Source organism: Panthera leo, chromosome F2 (genome assembly GCF_018350215.1).
Source record: "Panthera leo isolate Ple1 chromosome F2, P.leo_Ple1_pat1.1, whole genome shotgun sequence".
Classification (NCBI taxonomy): domain Eukaryota; kingdom Metazoa; phylum Chordata; class Mammalia; order Carnivora; family Felidae; genus Panthera; species Panthera leo.
In genome coordinates, this window is record NC_056695.1 from 38,158,475 (window position 1) to 38,177,689 (window position 19,215).

Genomic DNA, 19,215 nt, shown 5'->3' on the forward strand with positions numbered 1-19,215 from the left:
AAAGGCAACACTACGCCTTCTAAAGCAGAGAAACAAAAATGCTCTGGGCTGGCTGTTCACACCAGATTTCAGTGAGGATCTCAGACTGTATATTTGACATAAGTGACATACAGAAATATCATTAAGGTATCAGGGCACCTTCTCTACCTCTCCCATGCTCCCACATCCTACAACTTGACCTGGCCAGCCTAGAAAAGGTAAGGATTTTCTTTGGAGCTCAGAAGGTCTATTTTAAATTACCCAAGGAGATTCAGAAAGCTTCTCTTGTCACAGTAGTCCTAACACGTAGACAGATTATCTGGACCTCGTAAGTTGTTTTCTTTGTGTAAACATCTGAGGAAAGGAGGGAAAAGGTATGCCTTGTTTGGGTTGCAAAGTAAATTTATTTTCCAAATCATATTCACATCCATCTATGTAAGTGAGTGAATCACTTAGCTACTGCTGTGTAACAAACCACCCAAAATGAAGTGTTTTAAACCACAATTCTAGAGGCAGGCAATTTAAAGTGGGATCAGGCGGATGGTTCTTCTGGTGTCAGCTGGCCTCCTTAGGGCATCTGCAGTCAACTGCATGCCAGCTTTGCTGATCTTGGTGGGACTTCCTTATACGTCCAGGGACTCAGCTGGGATGAATCCACTGACCCAGCTCTGTTCTCTGTGGTCTTTAATTCACCAGCACACAGGTCGACAAAACTACAGTGCGCTGCCTATTTTTACCTATAAAGTATTATTGGAACACAGCCACACCCATTTGTTTGTTGTCTGTGGCTGCTCTCACACTAAAACAGATGGAGGAATGTGACAGGAACCTTAGGGCCCACAAAGTCTAAAATATTTATTATCTGTCCCTTCACATAAAAAGTTTTCTGACCCCTGCTCTCGCAGGGCTTGTTCACATGACAATTTCAGGTATCGGAGAGAAAGTGTGAAAACTCACAAGGGGTCTGGAGGCCTAACCATGAAACTGGCACCCTCTTATTTCTGCCATGTTCTGTTGGCCAAAGCAAGTTTATAAGGCTGGCCCAGATCCAAGGGAAGGAGAAGTAGAATCCATGTTTTCATAGAAGCAGCCGAAAAGTCACATTTCAAAGGACACGCATTGCTCATGGTTCTGCTCATGGTTACAAATTAGATCACATAAGAGTTGCCTTCAGACTAAAAGGAGTATGGTGGAATAGGTAGATATAAATTTATATCTCTCATTAGAAAATCCATGAGAATCGTCTGAGTCATTGTTGATCACAAATACATGATTGAGAAGTTCCTACAGATTTGTGTCAAAAGAACGTGTCCACAATGATTTTGGCAGAGAGATTAACTTAAACTCTTAGTTACTGATATTAAAAACAGGTCCTGCGAGAGTCGTACAGGGGGCTGATTGTTCATTACACAATCTGAGGAGATAGTTATAGGCTTGTATCTACCTATCCTTGATCTCTGACCCTTAAAGGGAAATAAAACAAAGCTTAGTTAAAATTACTGAACTCATTAGGTAACTGGGCTATGAAAACAAATAGACCCAAATGGAGAGTGATTCCAATATAATGAAAGTTTTTTCCTTGCCCGATAATCAGTTCACACAATGATTCAGGGACACGGGCTCCTCCTCTCAAGTGTGGCTCTGCCATTCCCAAGACAGGTCATTCTATCAACAGAAAAGGGGAAGAGAATGTGGGAGGGGCTCACCTCCTTCCTGAACATCTTGTCCCAAAAGCAATACACAGCACTCCTGCTCATATTGTATTGGTGAAAACTTATCAGTTGGTTACACCTAACTGCAAAGGATGATGCAACACGTGCTCTAAATGTACCTAGAAAGAAGAGGAAATGGATTTTGGTGAATAGCTTGGAGTCTTTGCCACAGTGAGCCTTCTGGTCATTAAATATTCATTCTTTTCACATATATAGAACACACCCAGAGTCTTCTCCATTACTGCTTCTGGCTCACAGTCTAGGATCTCTGCATGATGATCTGTCCTCTCTGTAAGATCAAGATGTAGACCCTTGCGGTCCGATATACTTATGAACCAAGAAGTAAGCTATCTCCCCTCACCACTCCCCCCAAACACAGAGATAAAACCGGGCCAGGAGAAATGTCATAAAAAGTGCAATTCAGGAAAGGCATGAGTAGGAAGCATACGGCGTTCACTGGTTCGTTGCAACAGTGAATTCATGCTGGGAAGGTATTTGTCAGGGAAGGAAGTTCTGTGATGGGACACTGGATCTCCATTCTGGGAGGAACCCCCTTGTCCATTGTTCTTCTTTTGAGAGTTTCTTCTCGTTTCATCAGCCTCTGTGACCACATCAAAAACAGCTCACTGGAGAGTACTGTACTCTGTAGGAGTTACGCGGTATTGATAGCTTGTGTCCCGCTCGTGTGCGTTTGGGTGCCCAAATATTACTTTAAGGCTCACTCAGAGGATTTTTGACTAGAATCAAGATTTATTTGACAGTACAGTTCTGTCAAAAATTTAATAGACTTCTGGTCAGTTTACATATCGTCAGTTTCATGTGCTAGTATCGATACCTTAAGTTATTCTACACACGTTGTTTTCAAACCTTGTTGATTTCTTTACTAAACCTTATAAAGGCAAGGATTCTATCTTGATTCGTCACTGTATGCCCAGAATCCAGCACCCAGCATTTGCCTGCAGGAAAACAAAGTAGGAACAATTATTGAATACATAAAGTGCCTAACATCATACCTATTAGATACCATCATACCTAATAGATACCATAATATCTATTGGTATTACGGTCTTCGACAATGGTAGCTATTAACAATGAAGCAAGAAACTCATCGGACAGGAGACAGCAAGCTGGGTGCTTAATTCTGGCTCTGCTGCTACACAGTGCAAGTTATTTTCCTCATATTCTGAATCATCCTTACGTTCTTGCTGTTGTTTTGCACTTAAATTTTTTTTTTTTATTTCAGAGCACCCACGTAGGGGAGGGGGCAGGGGGAGAGAGAGAGAATCTTAAGTAGGCTTGATCCCACGACCCTGGGATCATGACCTGAGCCGAAATCAAGAGTTGGATGCTCAACCAAGTGAGACACCCAGGAGCCCCTGTTTTGCACTTTTGTAACTCACTCCCAATCCTTTTCTTTTTTTTTTTTTTTTTTTGCACTTCTGTGATTCATTCCCAACCCTTGATGATGGAAGAAAGGCTTTATCCTGAGATCAAAATGCCATGAGAAGCTCACAGGCAGAACTGTAGGAAAGTCTTCAAAACTACAGGTGCTATAAAGGTGATAGGATTTGTTACAAGAAGCAATTGGCATCCAGCCCAGTGTGATCCATTAAACACAGTCTCCATCTGACGCCATGAGATTTTGAGCAGGGCCTATGGCATATCTTAGGTGGTTAATGTTTGAGAACCCTGTGACGGTTCATGTACCTTTGGAAATGCAACTTTGAGCGCACGTTTCTTGAAATTTCGTTGTTTGTAATGATGTGCGAAACATGTCTATTATCACAAAATACTTACGGTGAAGGTGGAGCCGTCCGGTGTGTGGGGTAGGACCACTCTTTAAAAATGACTACAGGCCGGTGATCCCAGCCCTGGCTGCACGTTACAGTCACCTGGGGAGGTTTTTGTAAATACCAGTGCTTGGATCTCACGTCCAGAGATTCTGATAGAAGTGCAATTTTAAAACCTCCCCAGCGCTTCAAATTGAGAACCACTGCTTTTAAAAGGGAAGTATGTCATTGGGAAGACATTCTCTTTGCACCTGCTTCGAGAGGCAAGAAGAATGTCCTGCCTGCATTACGGCTTTTATACAGTGTTGTTGCCTTGGATCGGTCAGGGTCTTCCTGTTGGTCGTATTTTCAGATGAGAATTGTTTGCCTTGTGAGGAGGGCTGGGCTGGGCTGCAGAGGGTCAGCTTCAGCAAGGCTCCAGAGCAGTGACACTTGCCTCTTCCTCCGCAGCACATCATGCTTGTGCAGCGTCAGATGTCTGTGATAGAGGAGGACCTGGAAGAATTCCAGCTTGCTCTGAAACACTATGTAGAGAGTGCTTCTTCCCAAAGCGGCTGTTTGCGGTAAGTGCTCCCTCGCGTGCAGGATGAAGGTGGGGCCGACAGAAAGGCATTTGAGAATCTCCTTGTGTTTCTGTTGATTATTCCAGCCTTCCGGGTGATGCATTTTAGCAGACTTTAGCTGGATGTTGCTCTTTTATTCTTGGGCTCTGTGTGGATTTTGATCACTGGGGGCACCAAGGGAGATACAACGGAGAGAACGATTTGAAATGGAGAATTTTGCATAGACTGAAATCTCCCCTTTTGCCTCCAGGCAGGCCCACGCTGATTTAAAATCACCTCTGGTAGATGAGGCCCCAAGTCCAGTACATCTAGCTCTGATTGCTCCCTTGGCAACATGCCCCATATCCTAATAATCATTTCAGCCATTATGAAGCTGCACAATATCTGAAGTCTTGATTACAGGTCATTAAAAAAAAAAAAAAAACAAAAAAAAAACAAAAAAAAAACCTCTTTCCATAGCCTCCCCAGCTCAGGCTTCAATTATCTTAGGCTACTAAAATTTATGATCTATTCCTCATTTTCAGTTTCTCTACTCCAAGTGGTCCAACAAACAGTTACTAGAAAAATTTTTCCAGAAACAGTTATTATAAACTGTTCCCTTAATCAGGAACTGCAGTAACTCTCTGAGTGTCTTAACCAAGGGCTAGCTGTTTCTCTGGCGCTGTGTTTGTCCGACTCGAGAATCCATAGCACTGCTACCATTGTCTCTCCCTCACCGGAGCTTGCCCAGCTGCCCACTGCCTTTCCAGCATAATCCGTGCCTCTGGCCCGGCCATTCTCCCTCCCAGAAATGCATGGCCAGCTGGTAGGTCTTGGCCAAGCCCACATTCTGCCTGAGTCCAAAGCCCAACCCCAGACTCATATGCTTCTGGAAAACGACCACAACCAGAACACCCCTGCCTTGGGAGCTGGTTTAAACTGCATTTCATAATGCTTTTCAAGTATTCCTTCGGTAAAGCTCTTAAATGCATGTGTGCATACGTGTGTATTACACACACACATAGAAACTCATACTTTATGTCTCTGAGTACTTCGGTGTTACTCCCAGTAATTCTGTTTTATTCATGCTCCAACAGAATACCTACCCAATTAAGAAGTCTGGCCCTGGAGTTAAAATTGGGATCGTATTTGTTTTGTGATTTAGGGAAAGATCCTTATTGGCTCTAAGCTTCCGTTCCTCATCTCGAACTTCCTAAGGTGATTGTGAGGGATTAACTGAGTGCTCGGCCCAGAGAGGCCCAGAGACCATGAGCTGGGGTTGCTATCGCTTCCTCATCTGGCTGGCTGACCTCTGACCCACTCTCTGGCATTTAAGGGGACTTGCTCAGCGCTGTTTAGGGCAGACGCTCACCATCTTCCAGTCATGCCATTGTAAGAGAAACACAGGAGATGCTGAGCTTGCTTTGTTGTTATTGTCGTCGTTCTACTTCACACCAAACTCAGAAGGGCTCACATTGAAACCATTGTAGTCCTTTTAGTTCAGTGACTTAGGGATTTGCCAAACTGGGAGTCTATATAGCTTTAAAAGCCTACTCACATAAAACTGGAAGTGACTGCTTGGAAAATGCAAAAAGAGTGTGGTGTGTGTGTGTGTGTGTGTGTGTGCGCGCGCGCGCATGTGTGTGCGTATGTGCACCTGTACACCATCCACTACAGAAAGTAGAGCACGGTACTTGCCAAAGAAATGGGAACATAGAGCAGATCAAGTCTGGTTTGGTTATCACAATCTCCAGGGATGGTTTAGCCTTCTTGCATTTATAAATAGGGCACAAAGTTTGCTTATTTTTTAGGGTTCAGAGATACTGCTTTAACGTGTGTGGGACAAAGGGCCTGAAGCCAGGCGGACGGCCCCGGCAGGGGGGAAGCAGGTGTGGGAGAGCAGCTGAGTAGATAGATCTGTGCTGCCTGCCACCGACTCTGTCCTCTCAGCAGCCAAGGAAAATTGCTCCCTCGGCTCCAGCTGTGAAGAACAGGGAGGGAGAGGATCCTCTTCCAGGGAGATAAATGGAGACTCAGCTTCTCCTCTTCCCTTGCACGACTGGTTTGTTTTTTAAGGACTCTTCACTCACTTATTGCTGATTTTTCGGCTGATTTCCTTCTTTTACTGAAATTCTCAAAAAGTAGACTTCATCAGATGGAAGGAGCATCAGAGAACCACTCCACATGGGTGCAAACCATATGGAATACACGTCATGCTGGCACGCCTGTCTAAATTCAGTTGCGCCGCTAATCAAATTCAGTCTCCTGTCTGCATCCATTGATGGGCGAATGGGCCGCTCACGCTGTCAGTCATGCTCCATCATGCCCTGCACTGTTGCCTTGGGCTTGGCTGATACAATAAAACTCTGAGAATTACCACTTTTGCAGATTCTTCTCCCATAATGTTAGGCTCAGCTTCACCATGGCTAGATAGGAAATGCCGCTGTAACACAGAGTAGGAATTAAGGATTTGCTACTAGATTAAGCAGTGTGTGTCCATGTTCTTATTTCTTCTTCACTGCAGTGATCTGATGTATCACCTCCAGTTAAGGAGGAAATACGCTCAGATACATTAACCATCTTGCCCAAGTGTGTCTGACTCCAAAACCCACATTTAATCCTTCTTCCCCGTATTTGGTCATCGTTGAATTAAAGTTTCCTAGACTTTCTGTGGTTAACCATGGGTAGAATGGACAAGATCCCTTCTGTTCCAATTACAGGGTCTTATTGTCTTAAATTCCGGCAACTGAATTAGAGAGGCTTTTGCCCTGAAGGCACTTGACTATAAGACTTAGCTGTTTAGGGGCTGACAGAGCCCTTGTCGGAGTATTAGTCAATTGAGTTTTAAAATGAGTTGTTAGTGGAAAAGCCAAGCAGATCAGTTGTGTGATTCATCTATTATACACACGCACACACGTGTGCATGTGCACTGTTTGATGATCTTTTTGCTTATTTTGTAATCATGAAGGCTTATTAATCCCTGGGGGGAGGCACCAATCGAATATATGTGTGTATTCTTAGAACCATGCTTGATACTGGGAAAAATGAGAAGAGTTTCTGCTTTCAAGGGTCTTAGAATCCAGTTGGGAAAATCAGTTGCTCATTCATGGCCTAAAATTTCACTGCTGCTAAGTAGAATAAAATGTTTTCTGAAGTCACTCTCAGATGTGAATTCTAGAATTTGTCTGTATTCTAAACTCTATGTCAAGGGCTCAGGAAACTTGAATGTGGAATTGTATTAGAATTGACCCTGAACTTTACCATGGCCAAAGAATCATCTTTTAAGAACGAATGATACCCTCTGGCGTATCATTTATCAGCATTTTTATGTAGGTGAAATAAATTGGTGGCTGGATCTTCGTGTGGAGAAGTGGAGATTGTCCCTCCCGATGGGCCTTTTCTCCTTGGTTAGGTTCTGTGAGTTAACATAGACATATGGGGAAAGCAGGAAGCCGAGAGGAAGAGAGTTTTTCCATGAAGAGCCAGCTGCCTTTGGTAACTTATCTTCAACCCCAATTGTTCCTGACCACATCCTTTCCCCTAGAACCTGTTTCACTGCCATTTTCCAGCTGCTAGGAATATTCAATCCTGGAGCTCAGGGCTGAAGCTCAGGGCTGGGCTGAAGCTCTAAGTGACTACATCCAGGGACAGCTTAGTCAAAGAACTCTTGCTTCAGCCAGTGAGTGGTAAGTATCACAGGAAGTCTGAACACATCGAGGAGCAAGACTGAAGCATATAGCCACAACTCAGCAATGTGCTATGTAATTCTAAGTTGGAAAATAATTGAAAGCTAATCATTCAAGCCCTAAGCCTTTTCAATGGAAATATTGCCAAGAGAAATGTTTCTAAAAATTATTTCATAATTAACCTTTTCTTGGTGGCATTACTGCACATTGCATATGTCATCTGTATTGTACAGTCTCAAGTAGCAATGTCCTTAAACACCATTGCTATGTATTGGTCAGTTTCACTCTTACCTGAAAGCACCCAGTCAGTAGCACAATTCTGATTAGCATTTTCACCCATGTCCCTTTAAGCCAAAATCTGCACTGGCCTTTCAGCTCTATCATCTGGCTCTTTACCAGAAGACCTAGAGTCAGGAAGAAAGAGAAGGGTGCAATACCAACAAGCCTTCCTTCAAGATCTGATCCTCAGGATGCAAGCATTTCCCAGAAGCCCTTGCTTCCCAGCATACATTCCTTGGCATTTCATTGGCCCAGCTCAAGTCACATGGTCGTTCCTGACTCCCGGGTAGGTGAGGATACCGGGAATAGATAGATAGATAGATAGATAGATAGATAGATAGATAGATAGTTGATACAGAGAGATAGATGAGAAAGATAGATTAAGAAAAAGATGTATTCTGAGGGGTTGGCCCACATGATTATGGAGACTGAGAAGTCCCACGATCTGCCACCTACAAGCTGGAGGCCCAGGAGAGCTGGGGGTGTAGTCCAGTCCAACAGAAAGGAGTGAGATGGTGATGACTGTCTCAGTCCAGCGCTGATGGGCTGATTGGATATATTGCAAACTCAACAGTGGCAAGGTTCTGTTAAGAAAGAGGGGGGTAATAGTTGGGGCAGTAGACAGTGTTGGTATATCATCCCCAGAGTCACTTCAACTCCCCAGAGTCCCCAGAGTAATTAAAATTACTTAATCCACGTAAAATGTTTACACCAGGGTCTGGAACAGAGTGATACACATGTTAGCAATCATCACCATTGCTGTTAGTGTATATAAATAATGTAATGATCATCATCATTATTATTGGCTTGCTGCTTCTCATTTTCACAAATATGTCTTTTTTCCTTCAGTTTTTTTTTTTTCCTGGCCTCGTTTTCTCTCCAGTTTCTTTTACTTCTGTCATACTTCTCAGCTTTAGCACCATTGAGGATTTAGCCTTTGTAACTGCTCATCCAGTGAAAGTGCTACTTTCTTCTTGGCTATTGAGCTAACGGCTGATACGCACAAAATTTGCCAAAGACTGGGCTAAATATTCTACACGCAACACTTTACTCCTCACAGTCCTGTTATTATCACCATTTTACCGATGAGGAAACAGGTTCAGTAATGGGCCCAAAGTGACAAAGCTAACAAGTTGTAGCTAAAGGTAGGCCTGCTGGGTTGTACCTCACACCGCTATCTCATTCCCCTGTGATACTTTCTTCAGTCCTTTAAAAGCATGAGAATTATGCTAAAAGTTTTTGAATTCCTTACAGTCTAATGGATGTCTAGAAAAATGGAAGGTCCAATAGCAGGATAAGTTGGTATTTAATGTGATATGTAATATAAATGAATTAGTCTGTAGCAGGCAGTTCATGAAGAGACTAAAATGCTAGGCTGAGTATTTTAAACTTTATCCTAAAAAAGAAAAAAAAAAAACAAACCTCATGGGTTGAAATTTGTCCATTACATTGTCAAATTAAGTTCGGAGATTAGAGACCCTTTGAAACTCTTAAAGAAGCTATGGATTTTCTTCCCAGAAAAAAATAGACATGCACATCAATTTGCAGCTCATTTCTGGGATATCCAGGAACAGCCCCCTACACCCCACCAAGAGCTTATTCAAGAACTCCTAGGATTAGAAAATCTTTGATTTCACTTTCCATCCAATTCCTTTGATTCTGTTATAAACCTTTCCCCTGGAATATTTGAAATTGAGCTAACAATGTTTGCTACATCATACCTTAGTTCGGCAATCCAGATAAACAGCTTTGCAAAAAACATTAAACTATTTACCAGCAAAGAGCTAAAGGAAAATATTACAATTTCTGTGTACAGTTACCACCACCTGCTGGTCATACTTAGGTAAATCCTAAACTACATTTAGCTTGACTTTTACACTGATAACATTCTCTGTTATCTTTTAAATCAATATCCTTAAAACAGTGTGGAGGTTCCTCAAAAAATTCAAAATAGAACTACCCTATGAGCCAGCAATAGCACTTTTAAGAATTTATCCAGCGGATACAGAAGTGCTGATTCATAGGGGCACATGTACCCCAATGTTTATAGCAGTGCTTTCAACAAGAGCCAAATTATGCAAGAGCCTAAATGTCCATCAACTGATGAATAGATAATGAAGATATGGTTTATATATACAATGAAATACTACTTGGCAATGAGAAAGAATGAAATCCTGCCATTTACAACAACGTGGATGGAACTAGGTGGTATTATGCTGAGTGAAATAAGTCAGAGGAAGACAGATATCATATGTTTTCACTCATATGTGGAACCTGAGAAACTTAACAGGAGTAACGGGGTAACAGAAGGGGAAAAAATAGTTACAAACAGGGAGGGAGGCTCCCTCCCTCTTTAAGATAAGAGACTCTTAAATACAGAGAACAAACTGAGGATTAATGGGGGGGGGGGGGCAGGGAAGAGGGGAAAATGGGTGATGGGCGTTGAGGAGACATTTGTTGGAATGAGCACTGGGTGTTGTATGTAAGCGTTGAATCACAGGAATCTACCCCCAAAACCAAGAACACACTGGATACACTGTATGTTAGCCAACTTGACAATAAATTATATTTAAAAAATAATAATAAAAATAAATATCCTTGCTGTTGGTCTGTACTTTCATTTTGATTTCTCATCTGAATATAATCTAAAACATTAGATTGAACAAGCTGGACTTACAGAGTTTTTTATTTTACTTTACTTTTAAATTCCAGAATAGTGAAAGCACAGTGTTACATTAGTTTCAGATGTACAGTATAGTGATGCAACAATTCTATACATTACTCAGTGTTGATCATGATAAGTGTGCTCTTAAACTCCTTCCCTGTTTCACCCATCTCCCCACCCACCTCCCCTCTGGTAACCATCATTTCGTTCTCTGTAGTTAAGACTTTGTTTCTTGGTTTGTCTCTTTTTTCCTTCATTTCTTTTGTTTCTTAAATTCTACATATGAGCAAAATCATAGTATTTGTCTTCCTCTGATTGACTTATTTTGCTTAGCATCATACTCACCAGATCCATCCATGTTGTTGCAGATGGCAAGATTCCATTCTTCTTTATAGCTGGGTAATATATCCTGTTATGTGCGTGGATAAAGGTGCGATGCGTATACACACAAACACGCACATATATACACACCGCATCTTTATCCATTCATCTATCAGTGGACACTTGGGCTGCTTCTATATTTTGGCTATTGTAAATAATGCTGCTGTAAACATAGAGGCGCACATATCATTTTGAATTAGTGTTTTTTTTTTTTTTGTTCTTTGGGTAAATACCCAGTAGTGGAATTACTGGATCACATGGTAATTCTGTTTTTGATTTCTTGCAGAACCTCCATACTGTTTTCCACAGTGGCTGCACCAATTTGCATTCCCACCAGCAGTGCATGACGGTTCTTTTTTTTCTCCACATCCTCACAAACACTTGTTTCTTGTGTTTTTGATTTTAGCCATTCTCCCAGGTGCTAAAATTGTGCTTTTGATTTGCATTTCCCTGATGATTAGTGATGTTGACCATCTTTTCATGTGTCTCTTGGCCATCTGGATGTCTTCTTTAGAGAAATGTCTGTTCATGTCTTCTCATTTTTTAATTGGATTATGTGTTGGGTTTTGTGTTGAGTTGTACAAGTGTTTTATATATTTTGGATACTAACCCTTCATCAGATACGTCATTTGCAAATATCGTCTCCCATTCAGTAAGTTGTCTTTTTGTTGATTGTTGACTGTGCAGAAGCTTTTTATTTTGGTGTAGTCCTAACATTTGCTTTTGTTTCCCTTGCCTTACGAGACATATCTAGAAAAATGTTGCTACAGCCAATGTCAGACAAGTTACTGCCTGTGTTCTCTTCTAGGATCTTTATGGCTTCAGGTCTCACATTTAGGTCCTTGATCCATTTTGAGTTTACTTTTGTGTATGGTTTAAGAAAGTGGTCCAGTTTGATTCTTTTGCATGTAGCTGTTCACTTTTCCCAACACCCTTTGTCAAAGAGACTATCTTTTTCCCACTGCATATTTTTGCCTCTTTTGTCAAAGATTAATTGAGCATATAATCATGGTGGGTTTATTTCTGGGTGGGGTATGCTGTTCCATTGATCTCCGTGTTTTTGTGCCAGTAGTATACTGTTTTTGATCCCAGCAGCTTAATACCAAAGCTTGAAATCTTGGATTGTGATACCTCCAGCTTTGCGTTGCTTTTCCAGGACTGCTTGGGCTATTCAGAGTCTTCTGTGGTTCCATATAAATTTTAGGATGATTTGTTCTTGTTCTGTGGAAAATGCTGTTGGTATTTTGACAGGAGTTGCTTTAAATCTGTAGATTGCTCTGGGTACTATAGCCATTTTCACAGTATTGGTTCTCATGGATGCTCATGGATTGGGATGTTTTAAATGTATTGTTGAATTCACTTTGCTAATATTTTGTCGAGGGTTTGTATCTGTGTTCATCAGAGATGGTGGCCTGTAGTTCTCTTTTTTGTAGTATTTTCATCTGGTTTTGGTGTCAGGGTAATGCTGGCCTCACAGAATGAATCTGGAAGCTTTCCTTCCTCTTGTATTTTTTGGAATAGTTTGAGGAGAGGAGGTATTAGCTTTTCTTTAAATGTCTGGTAGAACTCACCTGTGAAGCCGTCTGATCCTGGACTTTTGTTTGTGGGGTTTTTTTGATTGCCGATTCAATTTCACTGCTAGCAGTTGGTCTATTCAAATTTTCTGTTTCTTTCTGCTTCAGTTTTGGGAAGTTACAGGTTTCTAGGAATTTATTCATTTTTCCTAGATTGTCTACTTTGTTGGCATATCATTGTTCATAATATCATCTTAATAATTCTTTGTATTTCTGTCATGTTGGTTATTTCTCATCTTCAATTTCTGATTTTATTAAGTTCTTTCTCTCTCTCTCTCTCTCTTTGATACGTTCTGGCTAAAGGTTTATTAATTTTGTTGATCTTTTCCAAGAAGCAGCTCCTGGTTTCATTGGTATGTTCTATTGCTTTTTTTAGTTTCTATTTTGTTTATTTCTACTTTAATCTTTATTATTTACTTCCTCTAGTGATTTGGGGTTTTGTTTATTCTTATTTTTCTAGCTCTATTATGAGATTTTTCTTGCTTCTTGAGGTAGACCTGTACTGCTATAAAACTTCCCTCTTAAACTGCTTTTGCAGCTTCTGAAAGATTTTGGAACATTGAGCTTTTATTTTCATTTATCTCCATGTATTTTTTAATTTCCTCTTTGACTTCATGATTGACCCATTCATTGTTTAGTAGCATGTTATTTAACCTCTCTATATGCTATTTCCAGAGTTTTTTTCTTGATGTTTATTTCTATTTTCATAGCATTGTGGTAAGAAAAGATGCATGATATGATGTCCGTCTTTTTTAATTCCTTGAGGCTTGTTTTTGTGGCCTAACATGCAATCTATTCTGGAGAATGTTCCATGTGCCCTTGAAAAGAATGTGTATTCATTTTAGGATGGAATGTTCTGAATATATCTGTTAGAACCATCTGGTCCAATGTGTCTTTCAAAGCCACTGTTTCCTTATTGATTTTGTTTGGATGATCTGTCCATTGATGTAAGTGGGATGTTAATGTCCCTTACTTTTATTATATTACTCTTGATTACTTTATGTTTGTTAATAGCTGCTTTATGTATGTGGGTACTCCCATGTTGGGCGCATAAATATTTACAGTTGTTTTACCTTCTTGTTGGATTATTCCTTTTATGATTATCTCGTGTCCTTCTTTTTCTCTTGTTATAATATTTGTTTTAAAGTCTCTTGGCTGATGTAAGTCTTGCTACCTTGGTTTTCTTTTCATGTCCATTTGCTTGATAAGTGTTCTTCCATCCCTTCACTTCCAATCTGCATGTGTCTTTAGGTCTGAAATGAGTCTCTTATAGGCAACATACAGATGGGTCTTGCTTTTTTATCCATTCCACCACCCTGTGTCTTTTGTTTGGATCATTTAGTCCATTTTCACTCAAATTATCAATAGATATGCACTTACTGCCATTTTTTTACTTGTTTTATGGTTGTTTTTGTCCTTCTCTGTTTCATTCTTCTCTTGTTCTTTTCTCACAATCAGTTGGCTTTCTTTAGAGATATTCTTGGATTCCTTTCTATTTTTTTTTTTTTGCATATATAGGTTTTTGATTTGTGGTTACCATTCTGTTTGTATGTAACATCTTATGCATATAGCAGTCTGTGTTAAGTTGATGGTTGCTAAAGTTTGAACTCATTCTTTACTCCTCTCCCCCCACATTATAGGTATATGGTGTCATGCTTTACATCCTTTACATACTTTACATTTACATATTGTGAGCCCCTTGACCAATTTTTACATATGCACTTAACTTTACTCTCTTGTGCTTCTCAATGTACTTCTTATTCCAACTCATGATCTTTCCATTCCACTCAGAGTTCCCTTTAACATTTCTTGCGAGGCTGGTTAAGTGGCGATGAATTCCTTTAACTTTTGTTTGTCTGGGAAACTCTTTCTCTCTCCTTCTATTCTGAATGATAGCCCTGCTGAATAGAGTGTCTTTGGCTGCAGACTTTTTCCTTTCAATACTTTGAATATATCATGCCACATCCTTTTAGCCTGCAGTGTTTCTGCAGAAAAAAATCAGCTCATAGCCTTATGTGGTTTCCCTTGTATGTAACTGTTTTCTTTTTTCTTGCTGCTTTTACTGTCTCCTTCCTCAGATTTGGGAAGTTTTCAGCTATGATTTCTTCAAATAAATTTTCTGCCTTCTTTTCTGTGTTTTCTCCTTCTGGGATCCCTGTAATAGGAACGCTATTACACTTGATGATGTCTCTGAGTTCCCTAAATTTATATTCCTTTTGTATTATTTTTTTTCCTTTCTCCTGTTCAGCTTGCTTTCCACTACTCTGTCCTCCACGTCACTGATGTTTTTCTGCTTCCTCTAATCTACTCTTTCTTCCATCTAGTGTATAGTTTCATTTACTGTTCTTCATCTATGATCAGTTCTTTTGTATGTTTCTGTCTCATTGTTAAGGGTCTCACTGAGGTCCTCTACTCGTCACGTTCAGTGTCTTTATGCCCATTACATTCTCTATCAGGTATATTACTTACCTGTTTCAGTTACATCTCTTGCTGTCGTTTTGCCCTATTCTTTCATTTGGGATATATTTCTCTATCCCCTCATTTTGTCTCTGTCTGCATGTTGGGAAAGTCAGCTCTGTCTTCTGCTCTTGAAAATAGTGGGCCGTGAAGACGAGGTCCTGTAGTGCCCTGCAGTGCAGTGTCCCGTTTACCAGAAGCTGGCACTTCAGGGGTGTCCGCTGTGTGTGTTGCATGCACCCTAATGTTTCGGCAGAGCCGCTTTTCCCTCCGGTCCAGTCACCTGCAATGGCTCTCTTTGCCTGTCATCAGCAGTGTTTGGTCCCTGTCCTGTTGGTGGGCCAGTCTCAGGCTGCCTTGGGCTTGAGTCAGAGCGGGCATTGACAGAGAGAGACATAGTAGCACTTTTGCTGTTTTTGCCCTGGGGAGTTTTTGTTGTTGGGTGTGGCCTGTAATCAGACCAGCTGTCTGCCCCCACTCCACGCCTGGGGCTGTAGTTGGCCTGGTGTATGTGTGGTTATCTTCCCCTCTCCCAGGGGCTGGAGTCACTTTGGAGTGGTGCTTTGGGTGGGCTCCAGCCAAGAGCATATTGGAGGGGGCAGATCCGCTCAAGTGCACAGGGGCAGGATGTGTGATGTTAGCAAGGTTTGTGCCGGTCTGTTGTGCAAGGGACCTGCACCTGCCAGAGCTGAGACTGGAGACGGTGGATCTGCAGAAGTGCAGGGCTGCCCGGGGGACCGCAGGGGGGCAGGATGCGGAGTATTAGCAAGTTAGGTAGGGATCATCCATGCCTCCCTGGTTCCCACCGGTGGCTGTGGGTTTATACTGGGGAGCAGGAGAGTGAAACGGCACCCGCCTGCTCCTTTGTTCCAGAAATCTGCCGGTGATCCCTGCCCCTCCAGCACGTGCCCTGAGAGTAGTCAACAGATCTTCCTCTAGTATAGCCCATTTTTCAAACTGCTGCTCCTGTGCTGTATCTCGGTGGGGCTGTTGTGTTCTTTAAGGGTGGGGATTCAGTTTCCTGCGGCCTTTCGGGCTCACCCAGAGCCAAGCCTGCTGATTTTTAAAGTTCCAGCTTTTAAGTCCTGCTAGTTTTTAAAATTCATGAAATTTGGCCCTCCTCATTTTCAAAGACAGATGTTATGGGGATTCATCTTCCCTGTGCAGGTCTCCCATTGTGAGGGTCTGTTTCTCTCCCCCCTGCACCACCACGGGTCCCTCCCTTCTGCCAACGGTCCAATGATCCATTTAGCTCTCAACAACAGTATTCCTACCCTGTGAGATGTGGTCTCTTCTCTACATTTAGCTGTAGAGATTCTGTTCTGCCAGTCTATGGGTCATTTTCTGAGTTATTTACACTGGTGGGGGTGTCATCTAGTTCCATCTATGGGAGGAGATGAACTTAGGGTCCTCCTACTCCACCATCTTCCCCGGAAGGCCCTGGAATTAATTTTTTAAAGGCATCTTTATATTTGTCTCCTGCTCTCCCTTAAATTTATGAATCTGTCCCCCCCTCCTTTCTACCTTAATTTGGATCTTTGTCATGAATCACGAAAGCAATATCATGACCTTTCTAGCTTCTCTTCCTGTTTTGTATTGACTGTTCTCCATGGGATACCTCATACCACCATCAGAAAGATCTTCTAAAACCCAGCTCTGGGGTGCCTGGGTGGCTCAGTCGGTTAAGTGTCCGACTTTGGCTCAGGTTGTGGTCTCCCGGTTCGTGGGTTCGAGCCCCGCATCCAGCTCTGTGCTGACAGCTCAGAGCCTTGAAGGCTGCTTCGGATTCTGTGCCTTCCCCTCTCTCTGTTCCTCCCCTACTCACACTCTTTCTCTCTCAAAAATAGATTAAAAAAAAAAAACTTAAAAAATAAATAAATAAAACCCAGCTCTAACCATGCTACTTCCCTGCTTTATTTTCTTATTTTTTAAATTTTTTTTCAACGTTTTTTATTTATTTTTGGGACAGAGAGAGACAGAGCATGAACGGGGGAGGGGCAGAGAGAGAGGGAGACACAGAATCGGAAACAGGCTCCAGGCTCCGAGCCATCAGCCCAGAGCCCGACGCGGGGCTCGAACTCACGGACCGCGAGATCGTGACCTGGCTGAAGTCGGACGCTTAACCGACTGCACCACCCGGGGCCCCAGCTACTTCCCTGCTTTAAATCCTTCAGTGGCTGTTCATTGCCCCAGGATTAAATCCAGCCTTTACCTCAACATGTCTTTTCAGCACATCCCCACCCAACTCCTTCAAAACCTACTATATAGGCTTTTAGCCACTCTCATACTGGTCAAAGAACTTCAAGGGACAAATTTTTCTTGCCTAAATTGGGAAAGCAAACAACAACAAACTACGATCATGGCTAAATGGCTAGGATGTAGACTCTGAAAGTTGAACAGAGAAAACTGAGAGGTGTGTATGTGGAAGAGAGAGAGCGGGGGAAGGAGGGAGGGAAGGAGAGGAGGAGGACCATTGGGCACTAGCGAGCCAGAAGCCTTGCTATATAGCAGCAGTGTGGACTCACATGGCTAACAACAGGACCCCAAACAAAAGCTGTCCATCCAAGGATGGGGTAAGACCAGGAATTTGGAAAGAGCAATAGGGAGTGACAGGATGGATTCAAAGAGCTGCGCTTTTGAGGGCACGGGCAGTGGCACAAAACATTTTTCTGACATTATCTGACACAACAGATAATCTTTTGAAGGAGTGAAATTTTACACAAGTTATATTTGTGATGTCTGTAATATACTGAGACAGTTTTCATGATGCCAAAGCAGAAAATTAAAAAATTATGTCAAACAAAACAGACATATTGAAATAATTTTTCACAAAACTCTCTTTTTCATGCAGGCACCATGGGTGTTTCCTGTATGAGTAGATAAGATTGTTTCATACCACATACAGAGATGATTAGAAAAAGTAGTTTGCTGTTTGTCTTTAATTTCCTGTGGCTACTTACGCCTTTTCTTTTCCATTCCAGCATTTCCATACAAAAGCTTTCCAATGAATCTCGCTACATGATTTATGAGTTTTGGGAGAACAGTAGTGTGTGGAATAGGTAAGTAATAAGCAGCCTTTTTTTTTTTTTTTTTTTTTTTTTTGGCTAGGAGGGAGAAATCTACATGATATTTTTAGGACCTGTAGGAAAACCCCCATTCCCTTTATCTTACCTTAAAATGTGTCATTTGCTCAGTTTCCTCAATCCCAAATTTTTAGGAATTTATTTCATGGATTAGAAACCACTTTCCTCTTGAAACAAATACCTTTGGTAATTGTCCTACTTTAAGTATAATCATTTTACTGATGCTATCAAGTAAGAGTTAGATATGGGTCATGGGTATCTAAAGTGTCAGGGGGGCAGGTGAACAAAGGACACAGAAAGGATGAGAAAGTCATTTTACTTTCTATTTTTTTCATAAGTTCTGTGGTGTTTTGTAATAAAACTATATAATGGTTAATATCATCATAGCTTACCTTTTCTAAATGTCTCTAAGCACTGCAAAAAGCAGGGGAGGGGATGGAAATTAAAGACATTGTTTGGAAAAGATTAAAAACAAATCGACTTCTCTGGATAACCATTCTACAGTGTATATGTGTGTCAAATCATTTTGTACATGTTGAATGTACATATTTGTCCATTATTCCTCAACAAAGTTAAAAAAACAAATCCACCTTTTTAATTAAAAAATTACAAATTGGATAAAGAAAATTTTTGCTATTCTGAGATTAAATAACTCTAGTTGGTTTTAAATGGCAATGAATATAGCCCTCCAGTAAGTCCATATTTAGGGTTTAAGCTATGGTAATGAAAGTAACAAATACCTGGAAATACCTATTTCATGCAAAATTTTATTTTGAGACTATTTTTAAAATATACTACAGAATGACACCAATAGAATCTTAAACACCAAAGGGAGCTTTAAAGGCAACTTTATTCAACTCTACTCCAGGCCTACACTTTAAGATGATTTTTATTTATTTATTTTCTCCTAGGGAGAGAAAATCTATAGTCTTTCTTCTTAGCTATCCTGTTTTTTTAATCATCGGGGCAGCCAACGTATTCTTCCTTATGTTTAAACTTCTTTCTGCAATTAAAGTCTTTCTCCTTTTATTTTATCTTCTATAGGGAGCTAATGATATTCTGTTTTT

The 19,215-nt window shown here is 41.2% G+C and overlaps 1 protein-coding gene across 2 annotated transcripts in view; it reads left to right on the plus strand.

The window, feature by feature from the left end:
* NECAB1 (N-terminal EF-hand calcium binding protein 1) overlaps nucleotides 1-19,215 on the plus strand; it is a 192,502-nt gene that overhangs the window by 169,176 nt on the left and 4,111 nt on the right. For both annotated transcript variants that reach the window (XM_042924254.1, XM_042924253.1), the window contains exons 10-11: nucleotides 3,932-4,044; nucleotides 18,047-18,124. In XM_042924254.1, the coding sequence (XP_042780188.1) occupies nucleotides 3,932-4,044; nucleotides 18,047-18,124 (191 nt within the window). The remainder of the gene's footprint in view (nucleotides 1-3,931; nucleotides 4,045-18,046; nucleotides 18,125-19,215) is intronic.